This window comes from Gossypium raimondii, chromosome 13 (assembly GCF_025698545.1).
Source record: "Gossypium raimondii isolate GPD5lz chromosome 13, ASM2569854v1, whole genome shotgun sequence".
NCBI lineage: Eukaryota > Viridiplantae > Streptophyta > Magnoliopsida > Malvales > Malvaceae > Gossypium > Gossypium raimondii.
This window is the reverse complement of record NC_068577.1, coordinates 43932627-43959715: the sequence shown is the minus strand read 5'-3', so window position 1 is coordinate 43959715 and position 27089 is coordinate 43932627. Positions and strand designations below refer to the sequence as shown.

At 33.8% G+C, this 27089-nt stretch overlaps 2 protein-coding genes and 1 non-coding gene across 3 annotated transcripts; 2 read left to right on the top strand and 1 right to left on the bottom strand.

Annotated features, from left to right (window-relative positions):
* Positions 1–761: 761 nt before the first annotated feature.
* Positions 762–4982, top strand: LOC105782607 (probable WRKY transcription factor 20). Its single transcript, XM_012607453.2, has 6 exons — positions 762–1027; positions 2383–2541; positions 2824–3364; positions 3443–3575; positions 3659–3814; positions 4174–4982. The coding sequence occupies exons 1-6, from the start codon at positions 821–823 to the stop codon at positions 4661–4663; spliced, it is 1686 nt and encodes a 561-aa protein (XP_012462907.1). The 5' UTR covers positions 762–820; the 3' UTR covers positions 4664–4982.
* Positions 4983–6047: 1065 nt separating this feature from the next.
* Positions 6048–7293, top strand: LOC105782608 (uncharacterized). The gene is made up of 2 exons (XM_012607454.2): positions 6048–6409; positions 6580–7293. The coding sequence occupies exons 1-2, from the start codon at positions 6118–6120 to the stop codon at positions 7179–7181; spliced, it is 894 nt and encodes a 297-aa protein (XP_012462908.1). The 5' UTR covers positions 6048–6117; the 3' UTR covers positions 7182–7293.
* Positions 7294–15021: 7728 nt separating this feature from the next.
* On the bottom strand, positions 15022–15128 carry LOC128036488 (small nucleolar RNA R71). Its single transcript, XR_008193283.1, has one exon. It is a non-coding gene; the product is annotated as a small nucleolar RNA R71 (small nucleolar RNA).
* Between the last annotated feature and the right edge of the window lie 11961 nt (positions 15129–27089).

Below are 27089 nucleotides of genomic sequence, written 5' to 3'. Positions count from 1 at the left end.
ATTTTTGAAGGCTACTTATAAAATAAAATATACATTATCAGTATACTAAATACTTACTTTTTAACAGTAAACTAATTATAATAATTAAGTAATATATTAGTAGGTTGTTAGTTTTATTTATTTATTTTAATAAGTCTTAAAGTATATCTACTACAAAGAGTCTTGACTCGTAAAGAAATGATTAAAAGTTTTTATCAGATATTAATTTAATATAGGTTCAAGTCCTATTCTACAACTCCCATCTACTATAAGGATGAAAAGTACAAAAATAGAAAACTATTTTTATAAAGAATTTTAAAAAACAAATAATTTTTCATATGGAAATAAAAAAGTAAACATTTTTATTGAAAAGACTATATGTAAGAGGGTAGGTTTTTTATTTTTAAATTGCATTTTATGATTTTATAAAATATACACCCTTATAAATATAATAATATAACTTAATTTATATATAAATTTTTAATAATATTTTACTGAATTGCTATGTAATTGGCTCCTAATGTCAATTCAATTAAAATTTTAAATAAAATATAGATATAAATTAATAGTTAAATTTTACGAGACAGTTTTTCATTAATAAACAATTAAATATGTAGGAAATTACAAATGTATCCTATATAAGAAATTAATGTCAAACTCTGTTGCGCTCTTGTGACAATCATCGAAGCTTTAATTTTTAATTAAAGACAACTCAAAAAAAAATGTAAAAACTTAATTTACTTATATACCCCCTCCCTCCTTTTTTTCCCCTTCTAATTGACATAAAAATCAAATCCATTTTGACTCTTTTTCTTTCGCTGCCTTGTTTTCCTCTTTGACAATGGAGGAACAAATATTAGCTTCTCATTCAGCTGCTGCTTCTGCTACTCAGCACGATCTATCGGCTTCAGCTGCTTCTAGTGGAGCTCGCTACAAGCTGGTGGCTCCGGCTAAGCTACCGATCTCAAGGTCGGCTTGTATTACGATTCCACCTGGGCTTAGTCCTTCTTCTTTCTTGGAGTCTCCTGTTCTTCTTTCAGATGTTAAGGTTAGACCTCCTTTTTTTTTATGTCTTTTTGGGGTTGGATCGGTTTTGGGTTGTGTTTGTTTCCTGAGAAAATAGAGGAAAAAGTGGCTACTTTATAAAAATTCACTGGTAAATTTAATTTCTTTTCTTTTTATTTTTCTTAAATAAAAAACCGAAGATTCCTTTTTTAATTGACTGAGGAAATTAACAATGTGAGCTTCGAAGTTTTGATTTTTTATCTTTTGGAGTAGCCTTTTAGTGGGGATTTTTTTTTTCTGTTTGGTTGGCTAGGTTTTTGAATGAAGTTATTGGATTTATTTTAAGCTAAAGAGATGCTTAAGCAAAAAAAAAAACAGGTTACTTAATGTGCTCTTTTTTTGGGGGGGCTGTGGGGGTGTTCTTTAAAATGCTTGATTTTATATTTGAAGTGGTTGATGTTATTGGGGACCTTAAAAGAAAAGAATAAAAAGATTCCGATGCTTTGATATTGCAATCATCAGATAAATTATGAGATATGGCAACTTAATGTCCATGGATTTGTATATTGTGGAAGGAGGAATAAAGCTTTTCTTTATATATCTATATATGTTTTTTTGTAAGTATAAATCTTGATTGAACTTTTTTTTTTAAATACTGCTGTTTTTTTTTACATAATGAATCTTCCTCTATTGGTCGTGGGAATCGTGGCTTTTTACATTTTCAGTGGTTGAACTGGTTGTATACGTGAGGACGTTCTAGAGAATTTTCCCGTTTTTGTAATGTAAGAATATAGAATAGATGCTGACGATGAAATGAATGGATTGATGCTTGTTTAAAGGAAATTGTTTGATTTGGATCAAAGGATTGGTTTTTGTTTAATCTGTGGTGCAATGCAAGGAGGCAGTGAAATGAATGGGTGGAAAATATAAAGTTGGTGAGTCAAGTTGAAGGGAAGTGACATGATTGCCTATGACTCAATGGTCGGTTTCCTTTTTCTGGTATAAAGGAGGCTTCTTGAAGGGGTTGTAGATCACGTAAGGGTGGCTGCATAAACCAATTGAGGAGATCGGTTGGAGGTTTTACAAACTTGTTTTCCACATCAAGTGTAGGGTTTACTGGAAGTACATGAATATTTATTGAAAGAATTTTGCTTTTACTCACCTTTATTTGCTTTGTTTTGGAATCTTCTTCTTAAGTTCTCTTTGGAACTAAGTAATCATATCGGCATTAATTTGTTTAATCTTAGATCAATAGCTTAATTTGAGCTTTATATACTTGTTCATGATCATGAGAATAGTAACTGGAAATTTATCAGTTGTTGTTTGTCGGTGAATGAAAGTGAAGTAGTTTTGTAGAACTACACTGAGTAATTTGTTGTTTGCTTTTTGTTCTTCCAGGCAGAGCCTTCACCGACTACTGGTTCTCTCATTAAGCCTCAGGCAGTGCATGGCTCTGTTAATTCTAGTACATATTCAGTGACTGCTGCGTGTTCTAATGCTTTTGATGAAAGAAATCCAAGCTGCTTTGAGTTTAGACCCCATCCTAGATCAAATCTGGTAATTTCCTTTCTTGTTTCGTTGCCCCCTGTAGTTAATGGGCAATCATTTCATATTTCTATATAGCCATAGTTGTATGGTTAGGTGGTCATCTAGAATCCTGATTTCTTGTGCCATTGGGAACTAATGTTTTAGGTAGCTAGTGAGAACACCTAAAATTAGCATCCTATTATCTCTTCTTTATCTTGATTTTTCATTATTGACATCGTTATCAATGTTCATTATGGCCTGCTGCTTGTATGGTTTATATCATCCTTGTCTAAAGGTTTTTGCTTATTCAAGGCACCTGCAGATTTAAACCATCATAGAAGCGAACAATCTCTGCAGATCCAAGGTCAATACCAGACTATATCATATAATTCATCAGCTTTGGTTAAGAGCGAGATGGCAGGCTCCTCAAATGAGTTGAGTCTCTCGGTACCATTTCATACAGCTACTTCTGTGGCTAGTGCTCCTGTTGAAGTCGATGTAGACGAATTAAACCAGAGTGGGAACTCAAATAGTGGGATGCAGTCAGGGCAGACTGATCATAGAGTAAGTGGCTCATCCACGATATCAGATGATGGATACAACTGGAGAAAGTATGGACAGAAACATGTTAAAGGAAGTGAATTTCCACGCAGTTATTACAAATGTACACATCCTAATTGTGAAGTGAAAAAGCTATTTGAGCGATCTCATGATGGACAGATTACGGAAATAATATACAAAGGTACACATGATCATCCTAAACCTCAACCTAGCCGCCGGTATTCTTCTGGAAATACCATGTCTGTACAAGAGGAAAGATTTGACAAGGTGCCACCTTTGACTGGTAGAGATGGTAAGAAAAGCTACGCATTTAGTTTTTCTATATGTTGATTACATCTTAAGTTTAATCTTTCATTTTTCCCCGTTTTAGACAAGTCATCCAACATGTATGGCCAGATGGCTCATAGTATTGAACCAAATAATACAGCAGATTCATCTCCGGTCACAGCTAATGATGATAATGTGGATGATGTTGATGATGATGATCCTTTCTCAAAGCGAAGGTATTGTTATTGTTCACAAGAAGGTTTAACTTTTTACTCTGTGGTTTGTCTGCTTGCTAAGTGATATTATCGAATATGAGCAGGAAGATGGATGGGGGGATTGATATCATTCCTGTGGTGAAGCCTATCCGGGAACCACGTGTTGTTGTACAGACTTTGAGTGAAGTTGATATCCTTGATGATGGGTATCGATGGCGCAAGTATGGGCAAAAAGTAGTGAGAGGAAATCCTAATCCTAGGTATGTATCATTAAATGAAATATGATAGAATTAGAATGTTATAAATTGCAAATCTTACCATTTAATAAAGTCATTTTTCGACATATAGTTCTTAAAACAGTATATTGGTCGGCGCAAAATTCCGAAGTGCTTCGTCATAAATTAGAGAAGACAATGGATATATGTATGGATCTTCAATTCTGTTTATGCTAAGCGATATTTGTATTTTGTTGTTTTGCTTATAGGTCCAATTCTTGCAGACTTAGAGGCACATACTTTAGGATCTTCTATACAGTTTATGATACTGTTAACCGAATTCTTTGATTTTGGTCTATTACATTATTTGATCATATTATATTTTCTCCTTACTTTTTATGTAGGAGTTATTATAAGTGCACAAGTGCTGGTTGCCCTGTTAGAAAACACATTGAGAGGGCGTCTCATGATCCGAAAGCAGTTATAACCACGTATGAGGGAAAACACAATCACGATGTACCTACTGCAAAGACCAGTAGCCATGATATAGCCGGACCAGTAACTGTAAATGCACTATCAAGGATTAGATCAGAAGAAAATGATGCCATTAGCCTTGATCTTGGTGTTGGGATTAGCCCTGCTCCCGAGAATAGTTCGAACGAGCATCAGCAATTGCATTCTGAACTGCTCCAAAGCCACCATCAGACTGGTGGTTCTAGTTTCAAACTACATCAAGTGACTCCAATGACAGCATACTATGGTGTTCCTAATGGTGGCATGAACCAGTATGGATCTAGAGAAGCTCCGAGTGAAGGTCGCACTGTTGACATTACACCACTAAATCATTCTTATGCATATTCACAGACCATGGGAAGAATACTAACAGGTCCATAAATCTGTTAACAATGAAGGTGACAAGCAATAAAACATGAACAGTATTTCTTTTTTCCATCTTTTTGGCTGGTAAAAGAGAAGTAGAAATATTATTCTGAAAATGTCTTGTTCTCTCTCTCTCCCTATATATATAAATATTGGTTTACTGTCTGAGCTGATCTTGTTAACTGGCGTACAAACTACCTTCTGCTGCAAATCAGTCATTGTATTAACTTTGGTGTTTGTACTAATGTGGAACTGGTATATGTATTATTTTCTTACAGAGAAGTGTTGTAAAACAAGTTCTTGAAATGGAAATTGTAAGAAACATGTTTTTCCATTTTGTCTTCAACTTCTTAGATCGATAACTTGTGATTTATACAATGTATACCTGTGTTTTTCTTGACCATTGCCTCTCAGATACCGTGCCTCAAATCAAAGCTTTACTACATATTTTGATGGATTATTTTTCAAACATTATCCAGAGAAAAAAAATGATTGCTAGAGGCTTGCTTGAGACATAGGCAAATGATTGACCAAACATGTGAAGAATCCAAGGTTAGATCTTGGACATAATGATTGTTGATTGAAGGGTGAGATTCAATTGCAGACAACTTGTTCTAGGTACTGGGGTATAAAAGTACAAAATAAGCTATAATTTCTCTTTGTTTGGAATGCATTAACAACTACTTTTGTTCTTGTTGCATGTGAATTGTGAACCATTTGAAAAGAACCTTTTAGAAGAACAAAAGAAAACATGCTTGGTATTTGTCACATTCTAGACTAGAGTCAAATCTTTCATAAAGTGTCTAATTTGTTATCTCACTGGTATGGATAAATTTCTGGTTTGAAACTGCTTTACAGCACACTTCATTGACTTAAAGAATTTTTTTTGTATTAAGTTTTACTCGAGATTTCCTTGTTCATTTTCGACATATTTGAAGGTTTAATCTTCCAAATAGGTTGAAAAATTATATAAAGAGAATTATATATAGAAGTTGGTCGCTGTGCTTATGATGGTAATATTTTGAATTGAACAGATATTTATAGTTTTTTATATTAGGTAGCCTTAGCTTGCAGTCTTGTTTTGAACTTGAGTAGGGTAGACACTATAAATGCACTGTTGATAGAATCCAAAACCCTTTAAAGTCTCCCATTTTGTCTTTGTTTTGGGCAGGGATGGTATAAGAATGTAGCCACGTTGTGACCCATATATCCACTTGAACCCATCAATTTTTTACCATGTCTAAACAATACATCGAACTGACATGAGATTAAACTGCCACGTTTTTGGCGGGGACTGTGATTGACAATGATTACAACGTATAGAATCTGTAACTTAGTTTAATCGGTTATTTCAGGGTTTGAATTTCAATGTCTGTAATTTATATATATTTTCAACCCTTCAATTTAAGGATATGATAGGCTGTTTATACTTGTGAAAGTAAGGGTATTATCCGGATCCGAATAATATAATGTGGAACAAGTGTAAGTCAGAAAAAAGTGTCTCCCATTGCCTTCCCTTGACAAGTTGTAAAGTATCCATGTCAGAGAGAGGGAAAACAATGGGAGAAATGCTGGCAGTTTGGGTTTCTTTGAAGGAGAATGTCAACTGTGTAGCTAAGCTGAGTGATGTGGTTGGAAGACCAGAAAAAAGCTGTGGGAATTCAAGAACCCAGAACCCAGAGAAAGAGCTTGTTCATCAACTCAGAAACCCCTTTCGAGAAGCACTTTTTAGGCCAATCCATCCAAAAACTCAGTTTTGTGGTATGTCTTTTCTCTTCTTTTTGCTCACTTTTGCTTCACCCTGTATTCCTTTAATGGCTTCCATATTTTGTCAAAGCCTTCAAAATGGTTTCTGGCTCTGCTATTAGAAATAGTTGCTACATATTTTGCATGCAATCTAACCCTGCAATGCAAGTTTTCTTTCCTATCAGAGCTCAATGTTGGTGACCCATCAAGGAACATCATTGAGTTGATTTTTCAAAGAGCGTCAATGGATCCCTCAAAGTCAAAGCCATCATGGAAGATCAAAAGGGTACTAAAAGTGAAGAACTCCATAGAAGTTCTCAAAAGGTTCGAGGATTACAGAGAAAAAGTTATCAAAAAAGCCAACCAACAACACGAGAGACATCCAAGGAGCACCATAGATGGAAACGAGCTGTTACTTTTCTATGGCACTACAATGGCTTGCTGCAGGAAGCCGAAACCGGTGCCGGAGCTCTGCAAAGACCCGAGCTGTCGAGCGTGCCGGATTATTCATTCCCGATTTGACATGGAATTCACTAGGAAAAATGGGGTTAGGTTGAGTACGAGTAGTGAAGAAGTGTGTGACAACATGGTATCTTTCAAGTTGAAGAAGTTGAAAAGGGCTGTAATTGTTTGCAGGGTGATTGCAGGGAGTATTGGCAATACCATCGATGGGGCGCGTGAAGATTTTGATTCAATTGGACGTATAGGGCGTCACTCCAACTTGGAGTATTTGGTTGTACCAAATCCCAGTGCTATACTTCCCTGTTTCCTCATAGTTTTTAATTGAATTGCTAACATTTTCAGCCTAATTCAACCTCTTCTTTGTGTTTGATACTTGTATTTAACACATTCTGACATCATTTAAACACGTACATGAAAGAAGCATACTTCTCTCAAAACACTTGTGAGTCGAGTGATATAGATCAGTACATTTTATGTTTCCAAAGAAAAACATATGGTTAATTGTTAATGAAAATAAGTGCATGGAGCCCTTATATTAAGATTTAGATTGTATTTTGTTCTCTTTATTCAAAAGATGGGTAAATTAATCCCTATACATTAGACTAAAGAGTAAATTGCTTATTTTAAAATTTTCATCCAATTCTACTGTTAAAAATTGGTCACTGTATCAAAATGAGCTATATGTGGCATGCCACGTGCGATTGTCTAATTATTGTGTCAGCCAAGTTAGTTTTAATAGTAGAAGATGAAATTTTTATCAGAAAGTATTAGTTTGCTCTTTCATTTAATGTACAAGGGCTAATTTGATCATTTTTTCAGTAAAAAGGGCAAAAAGCAATCTAATTCCTAAAACAAGTGCCATCATGGTACTTTTACCCTCTTTTTATATAAAACAAATGGTTAGATATTTTTAGTTTACTTGAAACTTAACATGTATAATCTAAATAAATAAAATATAAAATATTTAGTACTAATATAGTATTTTGGATCAATATAACATAGATATCGTGTCTATTCGAAAATTCATATTCATGACAAATATAATTTGTAGATGCCACTTTTTGAAGGTTAGATTGAGACAATTGGTTTACGATGTTGTGCTAACAAGGTAAAAGTGAGTAAATTATTGTACTAGAAAACAACACTAGGTTTAATTCCCGGAAAAGATTGGAGGGGTCACAAATGATCCCATTTAAAATCCAACATTCTAGATAAAATCTCCCTACAACGTAATTTAATAGCACAATATATCACTACACTTATACCCTACAAAATATTGAAAGAAAAATAAAAAGCAATAAAGAACACTAGAAATTTAATGAGGTTTGAAAATTTATGCTTATGTCTCCTGATACTACCAAATATATTTTATTACAAAAGATACAAGTGGAACATTATAAATAAGGAGAGGAAAAAAGTTACTTTATGAAGAATATGACAAGTTTGGGATGATTCAAATATGGATAAACAACCCTTATTTATATAGTACAAAATCTCCACAACTTTTTATTTTTTAGATGTGAGATTGTGCTATTTTCAACAAATCTCCACATTAGCAACTTTCTACATCTTCAATCTCCTTGCAAAGCAACATTTGTTAGTGTCTTCAAATTTCAACCTTCAAGTTTTAACATTGATCAGGTCCAAACATAGTTGAAACTCGCAGTCACAACCTTAGTCATCATATTGGCAAGATTTAGTGGTTGAAACTTTTTAGATCTTTACTATACCTTCTTCCAGAATATTTCGTACAAAATGATACCGAGCATCAATGTGCTTCATCCTAGCATGCTAAACTTGATTCTTTGCTAATTGAATAACACTTTGACTATCGCAATGTACTTTGATATATTTCTGCTTAATTTCTAGTTCACCAAGCAACTTTTGAAGCCAAATTGTCTTTTTTACAACCTCTGTGATTGCCATATACTTCACTTTTGTAATAGATAAAGCAACCGCTGACTGTAAAGTAGACTTCCAACTAACTAGTTCCTTTGCGAGAGTAAACACATAACCAATAGTTCATCGTCATTTGTCTGGATTACCAACATAGTTTGAATCACAACATCCAACCACACCCTAATTATCTTCCTGCTCAAAAATCAATCCAATATCCATTATATGTTGGATATATCTCAAAATCTATTTTGCAGCTTGACAATGCTCCTTTCTTGGATCATACATATACTTGCTCACGATCCCAACTGCTTGTGAAATGTTAGGTCTTGTACATACCATAGTATACATTAAGCTACCAACAACATTTGCATATGGTATCTTTAACATGTATTCTAGTTCAGCATAATTCTTTAGCGAGGTAAAGACATTAAGCTTGAAATGAGAGTAAGGGGAGTGCTAATAGGTTTTGACTTTTCATTCATGCCAAAATGCTTTAGCGATTTTCTTAGATATTGTTTCTGAGTCAAAAAAAAGTATTTTCAAATTTCTATCTTGAGTTATCTCCATGCCAAGAATCTTCTTTGCTTCCCCTAGGTCATTCATCTCAAACTCTTTTTTCAATTATGTCTTTAGCTTGTCAATCTGTATTTGACTTTTGGAAGCTATCAACATAAAGAAGAAGATATATAAGAAAACCATCTTGAAGTTTGCAAAAATACTCATAATGATCATATTTGCTTCTTATGTACTTTTATTTTGTCATAAGCTTGTTAAATTGCTTGTACCACTGTCTCGGAGATTACTTTAAACCATACAATGATTTTTCAAGTTTACACACTAAATTTTTTCTTCCAACATACTTGAATCCTTCTGGCTAAGTCATATAGATTTCTTCTTCCAAATCTTCAAGTAAAAAAAGCAGTTTTTACTTCCAAATGAACTAGTTTCAAATCCAACCGGGCCATCAAAATCCAATAAAATTCTAATGGAGGAATGCTTCACAACAGGAGAAAATACCTCATTGTAATAAATCTTTCTTTCTTTGCAAACATGACCCCCTCCAAACGTGCGAATGTTTGAACAGAAAATACTACAACAAGTGATAAGAAATTAAATAGCAGTGCCTGCAAGTATACATATCAAATTATAAAATAAAGGTGTTACAACAAAACACTGGCAAGTATTCCGAGAATCGTACCTAAGGGATGATGGATTAAATTTAAAATTACTTTTATGGTAATAGGTCTAAACAGTAATCACCAACAAACTAACTCCCAAAGTTGAAAATTTTATTAATGTAAAACAACTGTGTATCTAATGATAAATGAAAAGGGCTTTATATAGGCTAGCTAAGCATATCCTAATAAAACTCTCAAGTATACTGAAACTCTAATTAATTTAAATAAAAAGTAGTTTTAAACTAAACTTTCTTATTGACTAAGAAACATAAAACTTATAAATAACTTAAAATACATAAAAATATAAAAAATTGGAATAAATAAATAATAAATTAATAAATTAATAAAACCTAATAAATACAATATTGGACTCATATATAATAAAATTTAAGCCTAAAAATCGAACTCAATATGATTTAAATTGGAATTAAAAGCTTGAAATTTGTAATTTCTATTATAATCCCGTCCAAAAATTTCACTCACATGAAATTTTACTCTCACAGTCTTCATTAAAACAACCATAACTTGAGCTCCTGAACTCAAAATCAAGTGATTCAAAGTGAGTTTTGAAGTTAAGAGATAGATATTCAAACGTTATGCAGACATTTAAATCCACAAAAACCTGGATCGCATTCAAAAAGTTGTTGCAATTTGACTAATTATCCAAACTTGAAAATTAGCAGCTTTGATAAATGGAATTTAATAAATTTCACCCCATCCGAGAATGTATCATTCCCTATTTCCTCAAAAAGATTCAGCATCTAATCTTGTCTTTAGTTGAATAAGAAAGAATCTTTATCACACCTGGAATGGGTTAATTGAATTCCTCTCAAAGGATCAACAAATTTATGAAAGTGTGAAACAAGTCCATTAGACAAATTTAAGTTATGGTTAGTGAAAACATAATCATTCCCCTCTTTTGGATAGGTTTTCTCTTTCTTTGCATTCTCTTTTTAAATGTGAATTGAACTCTTTAATTTTATATCGTAGGAATTTTCACACCAAAGTTGGATAATCAAATTGACTTTTACCATTAAATGTCTCTTTTCTCTCAGTATTTTTACATGAATCATCCTCCCTTTTAACCTTTCACAAAAATTTTGAACATTGAAATCGTGAAAATACAACTCCTTAGGAGGTCAATAAAGGTTTAACTTGTCCAAATTAATAGGCTCTAAGAAAAAAAATTCTCACTATCAACTTTTTTGGATTCACAAAGTTCACTACCACTATCATCATAGTTCTCACTATTACTATCAATGTCTTTGACATCAACTTTGAAACAAGGTTTAATGCTAGATCTAGACTTAATAATAGGCACAAAATCGCATTTACTATCTTAAAAAATGGTGCCACTTGATTTTTCTTGCTCATTCATATCATCATCATCATCATCAATGATAGTAGTAGAAAAATACTCCTCAATAGGCTCTGTGTCATACTTAAGTAACTCGACTTGCAAGGATCACATGACACCTTTGCTCGAATCAAATATATAGGAAATTGAAATTGTTAGACATTACGAGTTATGGCCTTCCTCAAGTGGCTAAAAAGTCTATCCCCTTAATGATGTAAGTATTTATTTGATTTTAGTTTTATTGCTTTTATGTTTTCCCTCATATGCTAAGTTGACAATAATTGCTTCTTTTCAAAACTTATTTGTAACACTCCATACCCGACCCAATCGTCAGATTCGGACTATAGGGTGCTACACTTCATTAACTAACTTTCTAACATGTAAGGCTCGAGAACATGCCGTAAGTTTAAAAGAAAAAATCATATAATCTGAACTCTTATTATAGAAACTTAACTTAAAACATTTCTTATACTAGAGAATTAACATAGCTAAGTTATTTATTACACTCAATGGGTTTACCATAATTTCTAATTCTAGAGGATGGCTTATTTCTATAGAAGTTCTATATCAAAACAATAATTAGACTTAAAAATTTTGAAATTGTTTAAACTTGGTTACAAATTGACCTGAACCTTGAGACTTCGCCTCTAGGTTGCACCACTGTATGCATATTACTATGACCACCCTATAAGTTGCCCGAGCTTCTAGTGAATTCTGGCTTGGTCTCTTCTTGATTTCCTAGAATCAACCAACAAACATGCAATTCGTAGCGAATGCATTGGTAAGTTCATTTGAACCTAGTGAGTTGCCCATACCTGAAATCAACATAATGCTAATAAACTGATAATTGATTAATCAGATAGAGGTGCTGATATTTGGCGGGTAGTTTTCTCTAATCCATCTTTTAGTAGTTCATCTTGTAGACTCTTTTTCAACTACTTGCCAATGAGACCACATCTAATGGTTCCACTAGCGTGCTTCATAAGGATTCTCGTGCATATGTCTTTGTGACCACTTACTTAGAAGGATAAATCTTGATGAATATCTTAAACCACGAACCTTCATTTAGAATGCGTCAAACGGGCCCCATAGGTAGATCCATAATTTTGACTACATATCTGGACACCTATATTTGTATTGTATTTCAGACTACATACTTGTTGAAATAAACAGTTCAATCGTTTTGAGAGTATAGTGGAATACTCTTATATCATTGTAAACAGAAAAATATATAGGATTTTTCCTATGTAATTTATCACCTTTTTACTTAAATCTATTGTTAAAACTAAGTAATTATTTAATAAATTAATGAAATATGTGAAAATATGAAATTAGGACATAGAAATTATTAAAATGTGATTTTATACTTTATTATATAGTTTTCATGCAATAAAAGACTTATTTTATATTAATTTGAATATATTATATTTTTAAGACATAAAGTGGGCCATGCATGATTAAATTAAATAATAAAATATAAAATTATATTTAATAATTCATTTTAAATAATTTCATTAATAATTTGGGTTTCTAATTAATTAATTAAATTGGATAAATTTACTTTTTTGGTCCTCTAACTTGTTGATTTATTTTGGACAGGTCTGATAGCTTTGCTGGATTACAAAACCGTCTAAATTGGAGACCAAGTCAACCCAAAATTAGGCTGCACATGTTGGTTTAATTGCACAAGGTCCTTGAAGAGTTAAAGAAATTAGAGATTTACCTGAAGAGTCTTAGTCCTGGGTTGTTGTGGCACTCAAATTGACAAAAAATCAAGGAAAAATTAACTCAATTTACTAAAATTATGGCCGGCCACCCGTGGAAGATTCTTCAAAGGATGGAAACTTTTATTTTTAGCAAACTATCTCTCCCTCCTCACCTATAAAGAAGACCCTCTCATTCATTCATTCATCATCCCTTAAGCATCCATCAAACATCATTCTCTCTTTTTCTCTTAGCCTTTTCCATTCCCAGGATTAGCATCATCTCTTCATAGAGATTTTAGCAATTAAGCCTCTTAAAGAACCCTTGGTCGGCCACCTTGGAGAACCATCAGCAAAGGAGCAAAGCAAAGGAACGAATGAGTCTCATCAGTTAGAGTCTTGTGTGACAACCACTCTGAATTGGGTTTAATCTTTCTTTTCTTTAACTTAATATTAAGATGTTTGCTATGTGTTCTTTGTTCTTGTTTACAACAATGTTAGCTTAATTTTATTTATTTGATTAAATAATATTAGCTTAATATTAAGCTAGGATGATTGCTTTGATTAAATAATATTTAGTTGATTCATGCTTATAATGTTTGTTCCTCAATCGATCATGTTTTCAATTAAAATCAAGTTTGTATTTTGTTCATACGTGATTGAAATGCACTTGAATTAGCTGAGCGATCCTAACCAGACGACGGCTAATGCACGTATAATTGAAATGTGCATGCTCAATTTAGATCCTAACACTATTAAATTGTAGGTTGCATAACAACTCTAACCAAGCTCTGTTATTTGCATAGTTTTTAGATTTATGTGATTAAATCGTTTCAAACCTAACACATCCCTGTTACCCCACACAAATGCTAAGAAACTCTTAGTAAATAAGGATCAGTAAAATATTTATTTACTAAGTAAAGGATTCCGAAATGACCTAATGTGGTTTCCAAACTCATGAAAGATCGAGTTGCCATGGAATGTTTTTCCGAATGCTATTAAGCATGTTGATAATAAATTGAGTTAAATTAAAGTAATTGTCCTAGTTTATTTATACTATAATTGTTGCAAATTGTGTTTAATTTTACTAAAATCTATTTCATTTGTATAGTTTGCATACTTAGGATAATTTGCATTAGGGATCATTGCATTTAGTTTAATATATTTTTATCACCACTTTCTCAACTATATTGTGTTTTTATTTACCAAATTATTAATATAATTTTACAAATTAAGTGACTTAGCACAAATACAATCCTTGTGGAGACGATAACTCGATACTTACTTATTAATTGATAACGACTGTGTACACTTGCACAAACCTAAGCGTTACAAGTTTTTGGCGCTGTTGCTAGGGATTGTCAACTATTGCCATAGTCATTTTTTTTTCGTGAAATTATTTATTTTCAATTTGATTTATTTCTAACATTACTAACTTATTCTTTTTAATTTTTGTGATTTTATTTTCAGGTGTTTATGATCATAGATCGAATTATTGACTTACTCCCTGTAGACCCTGAAATTGAATGAACTTTCAAACAAAGTAGACGTGAATGAACAGCTCAAAGACAAGTCGAGATGGACCTTGAAAATCTGAATCAAGACCAAGGTAATGAAGCCGATTATGTACGAAATCCTATCCTCATTACCAATGATAGGGATCGATGCATCAAACAATATGCTGTGCCACTTTTCAGTAAGTTAAACCCAAGAATTAGAAGGCCAGATATTGAGGCAACCCAGTTTGAATTGAAACTAGTGATGTTTCAAATGCTACAAACGGTGGGCCAATTTAGTGGTATGCCTACAAAAGATCCACATCTCCACCTTCAATTATTTATGGAGGTGAGTGATTCATTCAAAATAGCCGGTGTGACTGAAGACGCACTGAGGTTGAAGTTGTTTCCGTACTCGTTGCGAGATTGAGCACGAGCATGGCTTAATTCACTGCAACCAAGTTCCATATCTACATGGCAAGAATTAGTAGAGAAATTTTTGGTTAAGTATTTCCCACCTAGCAAAAATGCTAAGTTAAGGAACTAGATTACAACTTTCCAACAATTGGATGACGAGTCTTTATATGAGGCTTGGGAGCAATTCAAGGAGTTACTTCGTAAGTGTCCTCATCATGGGATTCCTCATTGTATCCAGTTGGAGAAATTCTATAATGGTCTCAATGCACATACAAGATTGATGGTAGATGTTTACGTGAATGGTGTAATTTTTTCTAAGTCTTATAATGAGGCTTATGAGATCATCGAGAGGACCGCGAGTAATAACTATCAATGACCAACAAATTGAACAGCTTCAGGAAGACGCGTAGCCAGAGTTCATGAAGTTGACTCCTTCCCTTCGTTATCAACTCAAGTATCGTCTATTTCCTCTATGTTAAAATAGTTAACCGCTAATAGTACTAATACTTTTACAGCTCAGACACCAAGTCTGTTTGAAATAGTTTCCTGTGTGTACTGTGGGGAAGGTCATTCTTTTGAGAATTGTCCACCAAATCTTGAGTCAGTGTACTATGTGGGGAATCAATATCAAAATAAAAGTCGATAAGGACCCCAGCCTAACTTTTCTTGGAGCAACCAAGGAAATGGACTGAACAACAACTTATTGGAGCAAAGACCCAACCAATCTCAAGGGTTTAATCAGTAAGCTCCAAAACCACCTTAAGCTGAGGCATCAAATAGTTTGGAGCACTTGTTGAAAGCATACATGGTAAAGAATGACGCTTTGATCCAAAGCCAAGCAGCAACATTGAAAAATTTGGAAAACTAATTGGGTGAGTTAGCTACAGAGCTACATAATAGACCGTAAGGAACCTTGCCGAGTGATACTAAGAATCCAAGAAATTTAGGTAAAGAACATATCAAGGTAGTGGCATTGCGAAGTGGTAAAATTTTAGAACCTCGATTGATTGATGATGAAGATAATCCCGTTAAGAAGAATCAACCAGCTGTTGAAGTTCCTACACCAAAGGAATCAGAAATTGTAAAGTCTGACAAGGTAATCCCTGACTTAGTGAATTCAGATATTTTAACATCTTCTTTGGATGCAGATTTACCTACTCACAAAAGTTGTCCGGTTCAACCAAAAGTTCCATCACCTCTATATCCGCGAAGATTGCAGCAACACAAGCAGAAACAAGAGGTGCAATTCAAGAAGTTTTTGGATGTCCTGAAGCAGTTACACATCAATATTCCATTGGTGGAGGATTTAGAATAAATGCCGAATTATGTGAAGTTTATGAGGGATATACTATCCAAGAAAAAACAACTAAGTGAGTATGAGGCTGTTGCCTTGACAAAATAGTGCATTGTGTTCCCGTAGAACAATTTGCCACCGAAATTGAAAGACCCAGGAAGCTTTACTATACCCTATAACATTGGTGAATCTTACTGTGGTAAAGCTTTGTGTAACTTAGGAGTGAGTATCAACTTGATGCCTAAGTCTATTTTCAAGATGTTAGGGATAGGTAAAGTAAGACCTACAACTGTGATGCTTCAGCTAGTAGATCGATCTTTAGCATATCTCAAAGGAAAGATCGAGGATGTTTTGGCAAGAGTTGATAAATTTATTTTTCCTGGTAATTTTATTGTCTTAGATTTTGAAGCAAACAAGGAAGTACCGATCATCCTTGGAAGACCTTTCTTAGCCATGGGAAGAACGTTGATGTGCAAAAAAGAGAACTCACCATGCCAGTTCAAAAAATCAGGTAACCTTTAACATTCTTAAAGCGATGAAATTTCCCGATTCGACAGAGGAGTGTTCAGTTATGGAAGAGATAGAAACCTTGGTTTCTATGGAAAGTAATTTTGAAGAAGATCCATAAGAGAAACCCTTAGATCTTGACCCTTTGGAGGATGAAGAAGGTGAAGAAAACATGGTTTTGATGGAAGCCAATTCGAGAAATTTTATTCAATCCACACGATTTGAACCGTTAGAGTTAGAAGTCAAAGAATTTGTGTAACCCAAGTTGTCAATTGAAGAACTACCTAAAGTCAAACTAAAGGTACTTCCTTCCCATTTGAAATATGTTTATTTAGGTGACTGTTCTACTTTGCCTATGATCATTTTAGTGGAACTGACGAAAGATCAAAAGGAGCAACTAATTGCTGTCCTAAAGAAATTTAAGAAAGCAATTGGTTGGACTATAGCTGATATTCGAGGTATAAGCCCTTCATTTTGCATGCATAAATCGTTTTAGAAGAAGGTGAAAAAGCTCGAATTGATGGGAAAAGGAGGCTCAATCCTATTATGAAAGAGGTTGTGAGAAAGGAAGTGATCAAATGGTTAGATGTAGGAATCATCTATCCTATTTCAGATAGTTTATGGGTAAGTCCGGTGCAGTATGTGCCGAAGAAAAGTGGAATCAGGATTGTTGAAAATGAGCGTAATGAGTTAATTTCAACAAGAACTGTTGCTGGTTGGAGAATTTGTATTGATTATAGAAAGTTGAACAAAGGCACTTGGAAGGACCATTTTCTGTTGCCTTTTATGGATTAGATGTTAGATCGACTGGCAAGTAATGAATTCTATTGTTTTCTAGATGGCTATTCGGGATATAACCAAATAGTTGTAGCCTCGGAGGACCAACATAAAAAAACCTTTACTTGTCCATACGGTACGTTTGCTTTTAGGCGAATGCCTTTTGGTTTATGCAATGCACCTGCAACTTTTCAACGATGCATGATGGCAATATTTACTGATATGGTTGAAAATTTTGTTGAGGTTTTCATGGATGATTTTTTTGTTTTTGGTAACACTTATGATATCTGTTTGAGTAATTTGGCTACGGTATTGAAGAGATGCGAAGAGACGAACCTTGTCCTTAATTGGGAAAAATGCCATTTTATGGTTAAGGAAGGGATTGTCTTAGGTCATAAGATCTCAATGAAAGGAATTGAAGCCAATAAAGCAAAGGTGGACGTAATTGAAAGATTACCGGCCCCAATGAATGTGAAAAGAGTGAAAAGTTTCTTAGGCCATGCCAGTTTTTATCGAAGGTTTATCAAAGATTTCTTAAAAATTTCTAAACCGTTGTGCTTGTTGATAGAGAAAGATACAGTGTTTGATTTCAACAAAGCATGTTTGGAAGCTTTTGAAGAGTTAAATAAGTAGTTAATCTCAGCCCTAATAATCGTTATACCTGATTGGAACTCACCTTTTGAGTTGATATGCGATGCAAGTGACTATGTCGTTGGAGCTGTGATGGGTCAAAGAAGAAATAAAGTGTTTCACCCTATTTACTATGCAAGTAGAACTTTGACAGGAGCCCAATTCAATTATACAGTAACTGAAAAGGAACTCTTTGCTATAGTTTTTGCTTTTGACAAATTCTGCTCATATCTTATAGGTACCAAAGTTACAATATTTACTGACCATGCGACCATTAAATGCTTGCTTACGAAGAAAGATGCAAAACCAAGACCAATTCGTTGGATACTTGTACTCCAAGAATTTGACCTTGAGATCCAAGACAGAAAAGGTGTCAAAAATCAAATAGCTGATCATATGTCGAGGTTGGAGCAAGATGAGGTAACTCAGTCATGTATACCTATCAACGAGAATTTCCTAGATGAACACTTATTTAAGGTAAATCGAATTCATGGAATACCCTGGTTTGCTAATTTTCTAATTATCTTGCATGTGGAATAATTCCTCGACAAATGACATACCAACAAAGGAAAAAATCCCTTCATGATAGTCGGTATTATCTTTGGGAGGATCCGCTTTTGTTTAAACAATGTGCAGATAATATAATCCGAAAATGTGTAGCTGAAAGCGAGATTGCTGAGATCTTGTATCATTGCCATTCATCTCCAAGTGGGGGACACTTTGGTGGTTCACGTACTGCAGCAAAGATTTTGCAAGCAGATTTCTTTTGTCCTACACTATTTAAATATACTTATGCTTATGTAAAGAACTGTGATAAATGCCAAAGGGATGGAAATATATCAATGAGGAATGATTCCCTTGACAAACATTTTGGAGATTGAATTGTTCGACATATGGGGCATTGACTTCTTAGGCCCATTTCCTTCTTCATATGGGAACAAATACATCTTAGCTACTGTGAACTATGTATCCAAGTGGGTTGAAACTGAAGCATACCCTACAAATGATGTTAAGGTAGTCATGCGATTCCTACATAAGCATGTGTTTACACGATTTGGGACACCAAGAGCTATTATTAATGATGAAGGTTCTCACTTTGTAAACAAATGGCTTAAGTGGTTGCTTGACAAATATGATGTGAAGCACAAGATTGCTACTGCCTATCACCCCGAGTCTAATGGGCAAGTTGAAAGAGTAAATCACGAAATCAAAGGTATCCTTGAAAAGGTAGTACTCCCTGGCATAAAAGATTGGTCTCGAAGGCTTGATAATGCATTACGGGCCTATTGAACAACATTTAAGACCCCGTTAGGAATGACTCCTTATTGGATAGTTATTGGAAAGTATGTCATTTGCTATTAGAGTTGGAGAATAAAGCTCACTGGGCTTTGAAGTAGTTGAACTTTGATCTTAAGCAAGCCGTTGAGAGAAAGATGTTACAACTTCATGAGTTGGAAGAGCTGAGGTTGTTTTCCTATGAGAATGCCAAAATGTGTAAAGAAAGATCAAAGAGATGACATGATAGTCATATACAACCTCGCGAGTTTAAAGAAGGTCAGAAGGTTTTGTTGTTTAATTCAAGGTTGAAGTTATTTCCTGGGAAGCTTAAATTCCGATGTAAAGAACCTTATACCATCTACCGCATTTATCCTTATGGAGTTATTGAATTATATGACAATTACGAAGGTACGTTTAAAGTTAATGGTCAACGTCTCAAACACTACTGGGATGGTGAAGTTGAGTGAATTGAATCCTCGCTTAAATTAGCAGACCCTTAATTTTTCATGAACTCATTTTGTAAATAAAGAAATAATTAGAACTTATTTTCTTAACTTATTACATTTAATTAATTCTGTCTAAGGAGATTGGAACTTAAGCGGGACTGCTGTGACCCCTCCAACCTTTCCTGGTAATTAATTTAATGTAATTTGTTAACAAGAAATTTTCTAATTAAGACTTAAATTTTTTTAATGCCGTTTGTTTTGTTTAAATTTTATATTTTTATGTTAATAAAGAGGGTAAAATTTGGCCCAAGTACTAATCAGTTTTTTTAGCAAGATACAGCCTGAGTTTGAGGCCCTAGACAACAAAAAGGAGGGAAATATCCATCCCTTGCCGTCACACCCATTGCTTTCTGCCCAAGTAACCCTAATAAACTTTGCCAAATTTTTGGAAAAGATACCATGTCTCACAAAAGAACCAAATCTTCAAAGACTACTCATGAAAACTAGATTTTGATCGATGAAGAAGTGAAAGAGAGATTTGATTCAATCTTCAAGCATCAACCTATGATGCTGGAAAAAAGGTTTTGACTTGAAGAGTAATGATTTGATTGTTGTTTCTATATCGATTAGAAAGAAAATCAATGCTCTCAAGTGGGAATGATTTTGTGATGCTCGTTCACTCCCCGATGATGAACTAGTTAGAGAATTCTATGCTAGTTTGACTACACAAGATGCTATTGAAGTCATTGTTCGAAAGAAAAAGGTAGCTCTTACTTCTAAGTCCATCAATGATTTGTTTAATTTACCTGATGTTGAAGAAGATGAGTACTACCTTATGATGAACAATATCAATTGGGATTTTCTTCAACAAGGGCTTGATGTTGTGACAAATCTTAGATCCCAATGGATTATAAGAAAGTATGGGAGCCGTTCTTGTCGAAGAGAATACTTAAAACCAGTAGCAATTTTGATAGAAAAGTGCATTAATGTTGGGAAAAATATCCTCAAGAAGATTCAAGATTGTGCTAAAAAGAGGGCAATAAGTGCTTATTTCCCATCATTAATCACTTCACTTTGCTTAGAGGCCCGTGTTAAAACACAAGCAAATTTGAAAGGGCAATATGTTCAAGGATGCATTACAAATTATGATCTTGAAAGATTAGTAGAGAGGGTGCATGAACTAAATCAAAGCAAGCAAGAAGAGCCAACTGAGCCGGATAAAGAAGAGTCAACAGATGGAACTGAAACTGGAGCTAATTCAGTCACAGACAATGAAAAGGAAGAATCTGATAAGGAACCAAACATTCCTAAACCAAGGGTTGAGCCAGAAGAAGAACCAGTCAAGCTAAGTGTTGAACCTGAATATACAACTGTCATGCCGACTTTTAGAAGTACTTCAAGGAAATCAGAGTTGTCAATGTTGATGGATATGTGCAAGTTCATGCACAATCAATAACAAACTTACTGGAAATATGCAAAAATTTGATATGACTCAATTTGAAATACTTTTAAGAATATCTCTAATACTTTTGTTCCTGAGTTCCTAGATGCTATCTTTGAAACATGGACGGAAGATACTGACGATGCAAACAGAGATGGAGCTAAAGAAGACAAAGGGAATAAGTTAGAAAAATAAAAGGGGGGATTCTTGTCCTGTTATTTATTTAATTATTTCTAGGTCTTTGGGAATTTATTCCTTTCATAATTAGGATTTAATTTCTGCAGAATAAAACATAGCAAGCATGAGCAAACTTAACACTTATTTAGAAAGAATAAGACTAAGTGATGTGGTAATAGGAATGAACATGTCTAGGATAGAGTTATTAGGGAAGACTTGGTATATAAGCAGTCTTAATGACTCACCTCTATTTTTTTGCAACCCTACCTGGTGTTCAGTTTTCATTCATTACTTTGTTCTTACAATGAGGACATTGTTTCTTTTTAAAGGGGGTAAGGCAAATAAATTGCTCAAACTTTTAAATTTTTCAAGTATGTTTTAATAATTTCTTTCATAAATATGTTTTAATAAATGAATGCTTAGAGATATTCTTGTTACTGAGATAGTTTGTATGTAAGTAGGAATGATGATTTTATCTAAGTGAAAGTATGTTATCATGAAGAATGGAATGCTTGTATAATCTTAGCCTTAGTAATGTTTTCCATGAAAACTTAGTTCTTTTGAGATTAAACATGCATGAAGGTTTATATCTTTAAAATTGACTTAATAACTTTCTTGAGGCGAAATCCCAGGGGACATAAAAATCTTAAATGATATAGGCACTATTTTTTTGGATCATTTGAGCCTTTTCAAGCCAACCCGATGATATTAGACCTTGAAACTATAATTTTGAGCTTAAATGCCTTTTTTGTTTTGCAATGAGCCTACATTATAAGCCAATTATCATCTTTTTAAAGCTATCTTAAATTTGTGCACCTATCTTAACTAAAGTTGTCTTGGGAATCAACATTTGAGGAAATTTTCATAAAGATGTATGTGCTCATGTTTAAAAAAAAAAGGAAAAATGTATGAGTTCAAGTTCAAAATAAGCTTGGGGGTGTTCCAAAGGTTCACTTAAAGAAAAAGGTTGTATTACGAGAAAACTAAGACAATGTTAAAGGTTAAGATTTTTAAACTGAAATGTTCCATCTCTTAAAATCCCTACCTTTAACCGAGCCCTATTACAACTTTATAAAAGACCTGTTGATTTGATGATATGTCACCTACATTAGTGGAGAGAAAGTCCTAAGTTCAACATATGAAGATCATATATAACCCTTGTGATTGTTTGCTTGATTGATAGGAAATTATGTTTAATGAAGAATGTTATCTATGGCTGTGACGTACATGCAAACTATAATTCATGTTGGCATATTTTGAAGCTTAGTATAATCTTAAGGAATGTTTGCATAAGAATTAGTTGTTAATAAAGAAGATCGATAAGCATGAAATTACTACTGCATTATTATGGGACAAAGATTGATGCTGCTTACACAATTAGCAATTTTGCCTTAGCAATACCTTTTGCTGTGCATAAACATTACTTGGGACAAGAAATGATTTAAGTTTGGGGGTGTGTCCTATGTAATTTAGCACCTGTTTACTTAAATCTATTGTTAAAACTAAGTAATTGTTTAATAAATTAATGAAATATGTGAAAATATGAAATTAGGACATAGAAATTATTAAAATGTGATTTTATGCTTTATTATATAGTTTTCATGTAATAAAAGGCTTATTTTATATTAATTTGAATATATTATATTTTTAAGACATAAAGTGGGCCATGCATGATTAAATTAAATAATAAAATATAAAATCATATTTAATAATTCATTTTAAAATATTTCATTAATAATTTGGGTTTTAATTAATTAATTAAATTAGATAAATTTAATTCCTTGGTCCTCTAACTTGTTGATTTATTTTGGACAAGTCTGATAGCTTTGCTGGATTATAAAACTATCCAAATTGGAGACCAAGTGAACCCAAAATTCGGCTGCACATGACTGTTCATAAACCACTTTTTGGTTTAATTGCACAAGGCCCTTGAAGAGTTGAAGAAATTAAAGATTTACGTGAAGATTTGCACTTGACCGAGTCTTATTCCTGAGTTGTTGTGGCACTCAAATTGACCAAAAATCAAGGGAAAATCAGCTCAATTTACTAAAATTATGGCCGACCACCCATGGAAGATTCTTCAAAGGATGGAAACTTTTATTTTTAGCAAACTATCTCTCCCTCCTCACTTATAAATATAACCCTCTCATTCCTTCATTCATCATCCCTCAAGCATCCATCAAGCATCATTCTCTCTTTTTCTCATAGCCTTTTCCTTTCCCACAATTAGCATCATCTCTTCATAGAGATTTTAGCAATTAAGCCTCTTAAAGAACCCTTGGTCGGCTACCTTGGAGAACCATCAGCAAAGGAACGAAAGGAGTCTCATCAGTCTGAGTCTTGGGTGACAGCCACTCTGAATATGGTTTAATATTTCTTTTCTTTAACTTAATATAAAGATGTTTGCTATGTGTTCTTTGTTCTTGTTTACAACAATGTTAGCTTAATTTTATTTAAGCTAGGATGATTTCTTTGATTAAATAATATTTGTTTGATTCATGCTTATAATATTTGTGCCTCAATCGATCATGTTTTCAATTAAAATCAAGACTGTATTTTGTTCATACATGATTGAAATGCACCTGAATTAGCTGAGCAATCCGAACCAGATGACGGCTAATGGACGCATAATTGAAGTGTGCATGCTCAATTTAGATCCTAACATGATTAAATTGTAGGTTGCATAACAACTCTAACTAAGCTCTGTTATTTGCATAGTTTTTTGATTTGTGTGATTAAATTGTTTCAAACCTAACACGTCCCTGTTACCTCACACGAATGCTAAGAAACCCTTAGAAAATAAGGATTAGTAAAATGTGTATTTACTAAGTAAAGGATTCCGAAAGGACCTAATGTGGTTTCCAAACTCATGAAAGATCAAGTTGCCATGGAATGTTTTTCCGACTGTTATTAAGCATGTTGATAATAAATTGAGTTTAATTAAAATAATTGTCCTAGTTTATTTATGTTATAATTTTTGTAAATTGTGTTTAATTTTACTAAAATCTATTTCATTCATATAGTTTGCATACTTAGGATAATTTGCATTAGGGATCATTGCATTTAGTTTAATATATTTTAATCACCACTTCTCAACTATATTGTGTTTTTATTTACCAAATTGTTAATATAATTTTACAAATTAAGTGACTTAGCACAAATATAATCCCTGTGGAGACGATAACTCGATACTTACTTATTACTTGATAACGACTGTGTACACTTGCACAAACCTAAGCGTTACAATCATCCCAAAAGAACCTGATGGATCTTCATTGTAACATCCCAAGATTAGCTTGGAAGTTTTGGCCTCATAAGTGAGGGTTCGCCAGTGATTCGACGAATGGGGGAGTTTGCCAAAGGGTGAGTTCGCCAAGTGTTTTGACGAAGCAAGATACACCAAAATATGTGGTAAGGGGTTCACCAAGTTCATTGCAAGAGGGTTCGCTAGGTAAGTTGCGAAATGAGGGTTTCCCTGTCTATTTGGCAAACTAGTGTTCACCAGGTAAGTTGCAAACTAGGTGTATATGAAGGAGCCTGATTGTATTGAATTCAATCGCGAATCTACAAAGTTTGAATGCTTTCCAAAATTTAGATCTCTTGAGCCCAAGGGAAAACAACAAAAATAAATTCTAAAACCGAAAAACAAAAGAAAAACTAAACTAGTTTACAAAAGAAAATCTAGTCTAAGTGAATGACGTCTTTTACATGTGACAAAGGAGCCTATTTATAGATCTTAGGTGCCCTTCATCTTAACCCTAGGTTAGCTAACGTTCTCACTCTTTCAGTTTGATTGTACGGGCTAAAACCCCTAACTCGTGTTGTATTCTGTTTAAAGTCGATGTCACGACATACCAAGAGCTATGTCACGACATAGCAATTAGTGTACTCTTTCTAGGATATCTTCAGGGGTATGTCGTGACACCACTAGTCTATGTTGGGACACCAAAGGCAGTCTCATGAATTCTCCATTCTATTCCCTATGTTACGACTGTTGGTTGCACAACTGATATGCAAGTCGTGCAAGTGTACACATTGAACAAGTAATAAAGTGATGAGTGAGATCGTCTCCACAGGGTTTAGATAGGTATAATTTGCTCGAGTTATTATAGTTAAGTTCGATTAATGCTAAAAAAAAATAAGGATAAGAATGCAGTGGTAAAATGAGAGATTGATGATGTATAAAATGTGCAAAATAAAACAAGTAAAAAAAACAAGAATGCCACGACAAAAGCATTACGTAAAAGGGTTAAGGAACTACAATATTGATTAGGACAACTGGGATAACTAATGAATCTACCTTCACTACCTACTAATGCCATAACAAAGTCGTGAATATTCTACTACTCGATAGGTTTATACAGTAGTTGCATCTCTCAAGAGCAAGACCTTGGGTTACCTCCCTTAGGGAACTATATGTCTAATAGGCTTTGAGTTCGGGTAACACTAATATTACCTACCTTCTTTCGCACGAGGCAAGGCTCTATGTCTAAAGGTTGCCATGAATAAGTGATTAATTATTCAATCATATTATCCAACTCCTATGCAGTTAACCTAACCCTATCTGAATTAAGTTATCGTTATAAACTTATCACACATTTGTCAATGTAAAAGTTACATATAACATGAAATACCATTGAATAAAACAGTAGAAAAAACCAAACTTAAACTTTAAACATTAATAGTAATAAAGGGTTCATCAAAGTAATCCTGAGCCTAAAAGATTTAGCTCATGGTCTGGCAAATCAGATTTAAGTTTAATACAATAACCAACATCATCAATAACTGATAAGCTTTAAAGAAAAGCACGATAAGAAACAATGAGGAAATCTGAGATGACAACTTTCACCTATCCAACTCTCAACATAGGCATCGCAATGTCTCACAATTGCCTAAGATGATTGCAATCGTTTTCTCCTTCTTTTGTTGCCCTTGTTCTTGGCCCCTAACAGATATTTTCTATTTCATCCAAGGCTATTATCCCAATCTCTTTTTAGCTACTCAAGGTTGCTCTATTTTTGTCTAAATGTCTCTCCTTAATTAGGGTTCCCTACTTGGCTTTTATAAGTTTCACCTGCTAGGGTAGGTCTATCAAACCATGATCCTTCATCTATCTGCCAGGTAGATATATCTGGTACACATACATGTGGGGCCAAGAGCGGTACGTGTTAAGTGCTGACTAGGCATATTTCTAACATTTCAACGACATTTATGTTGGCAAACTGTCCATAAATTGCCATAGCAAACCATCAAACTTTGCTCTACACTTTACACTTGGCAAACAATCGCCAAAAAAGCCCTCCCACAAGCGATTAAAAGCAACATGTAATCACAAATAAGCGCAATTTAAGCTTTTCAATACAATGCTTTAAAAGTGCCAATGCAATATCCTAAAATGCAACTAACAACTCTTTAGTTTAGGCAATTAACAAAGTTTAAAGGTGTGAAATATAACTATTTTCAAGAGTTATCACACCCCTAAACCTGAGTCATTGCTCGCCCTCAAGCAAAGTATGCATGAATGCGTGAATGCGAAAATTTCCACGTCAAACATAACCACCATTGTATTGGCAGACCATTTAGAGAGCATTTTATAATTAAGTTCTTAGCAATCTTTGGTCTTAAAATTTGTT

Excerpts from the sequence above, each read along its gene's own strand:
- LOC105782607 (XM_012607453.2), top strand. The coding sequence starts at position 821 with ATGGAGGAACAAATATTAGCTTCTCATTCAGCTGCTGCTTCTGCTACT. Across the intron at positions 3,365-3,442 it reads ACCTTTGACTGGTAGAGATG|ACAAGTCATCCAACATGTAT; the intron begins GTAAGAAAAGCT and ends TCCCCGTTTTAG. Across the intron at positions 3,815-4,173 it reads AGAGGAAATCCTAATCCTAG|GAGTTATTATAAGTGCACAA; the intron begins GTATGTATCATT and ends CTTTTTATGTAG.
- LOC105782608 (XM_012607454.2), top strand. The coding sequence starts at position 6,118 with ATGTGGAACAAGTGTAAGTCAGAAAAAAGTGTCTCCCATTGCCTTCCC. Across the intron at positions 6,410-6,579 it reads TCCAAAAACTCAGTTTTGTG|AGCTCAATGTTGGTGACCCA; the intron begins GTATGTCTTTTC and ends CTTTCCTATCAG.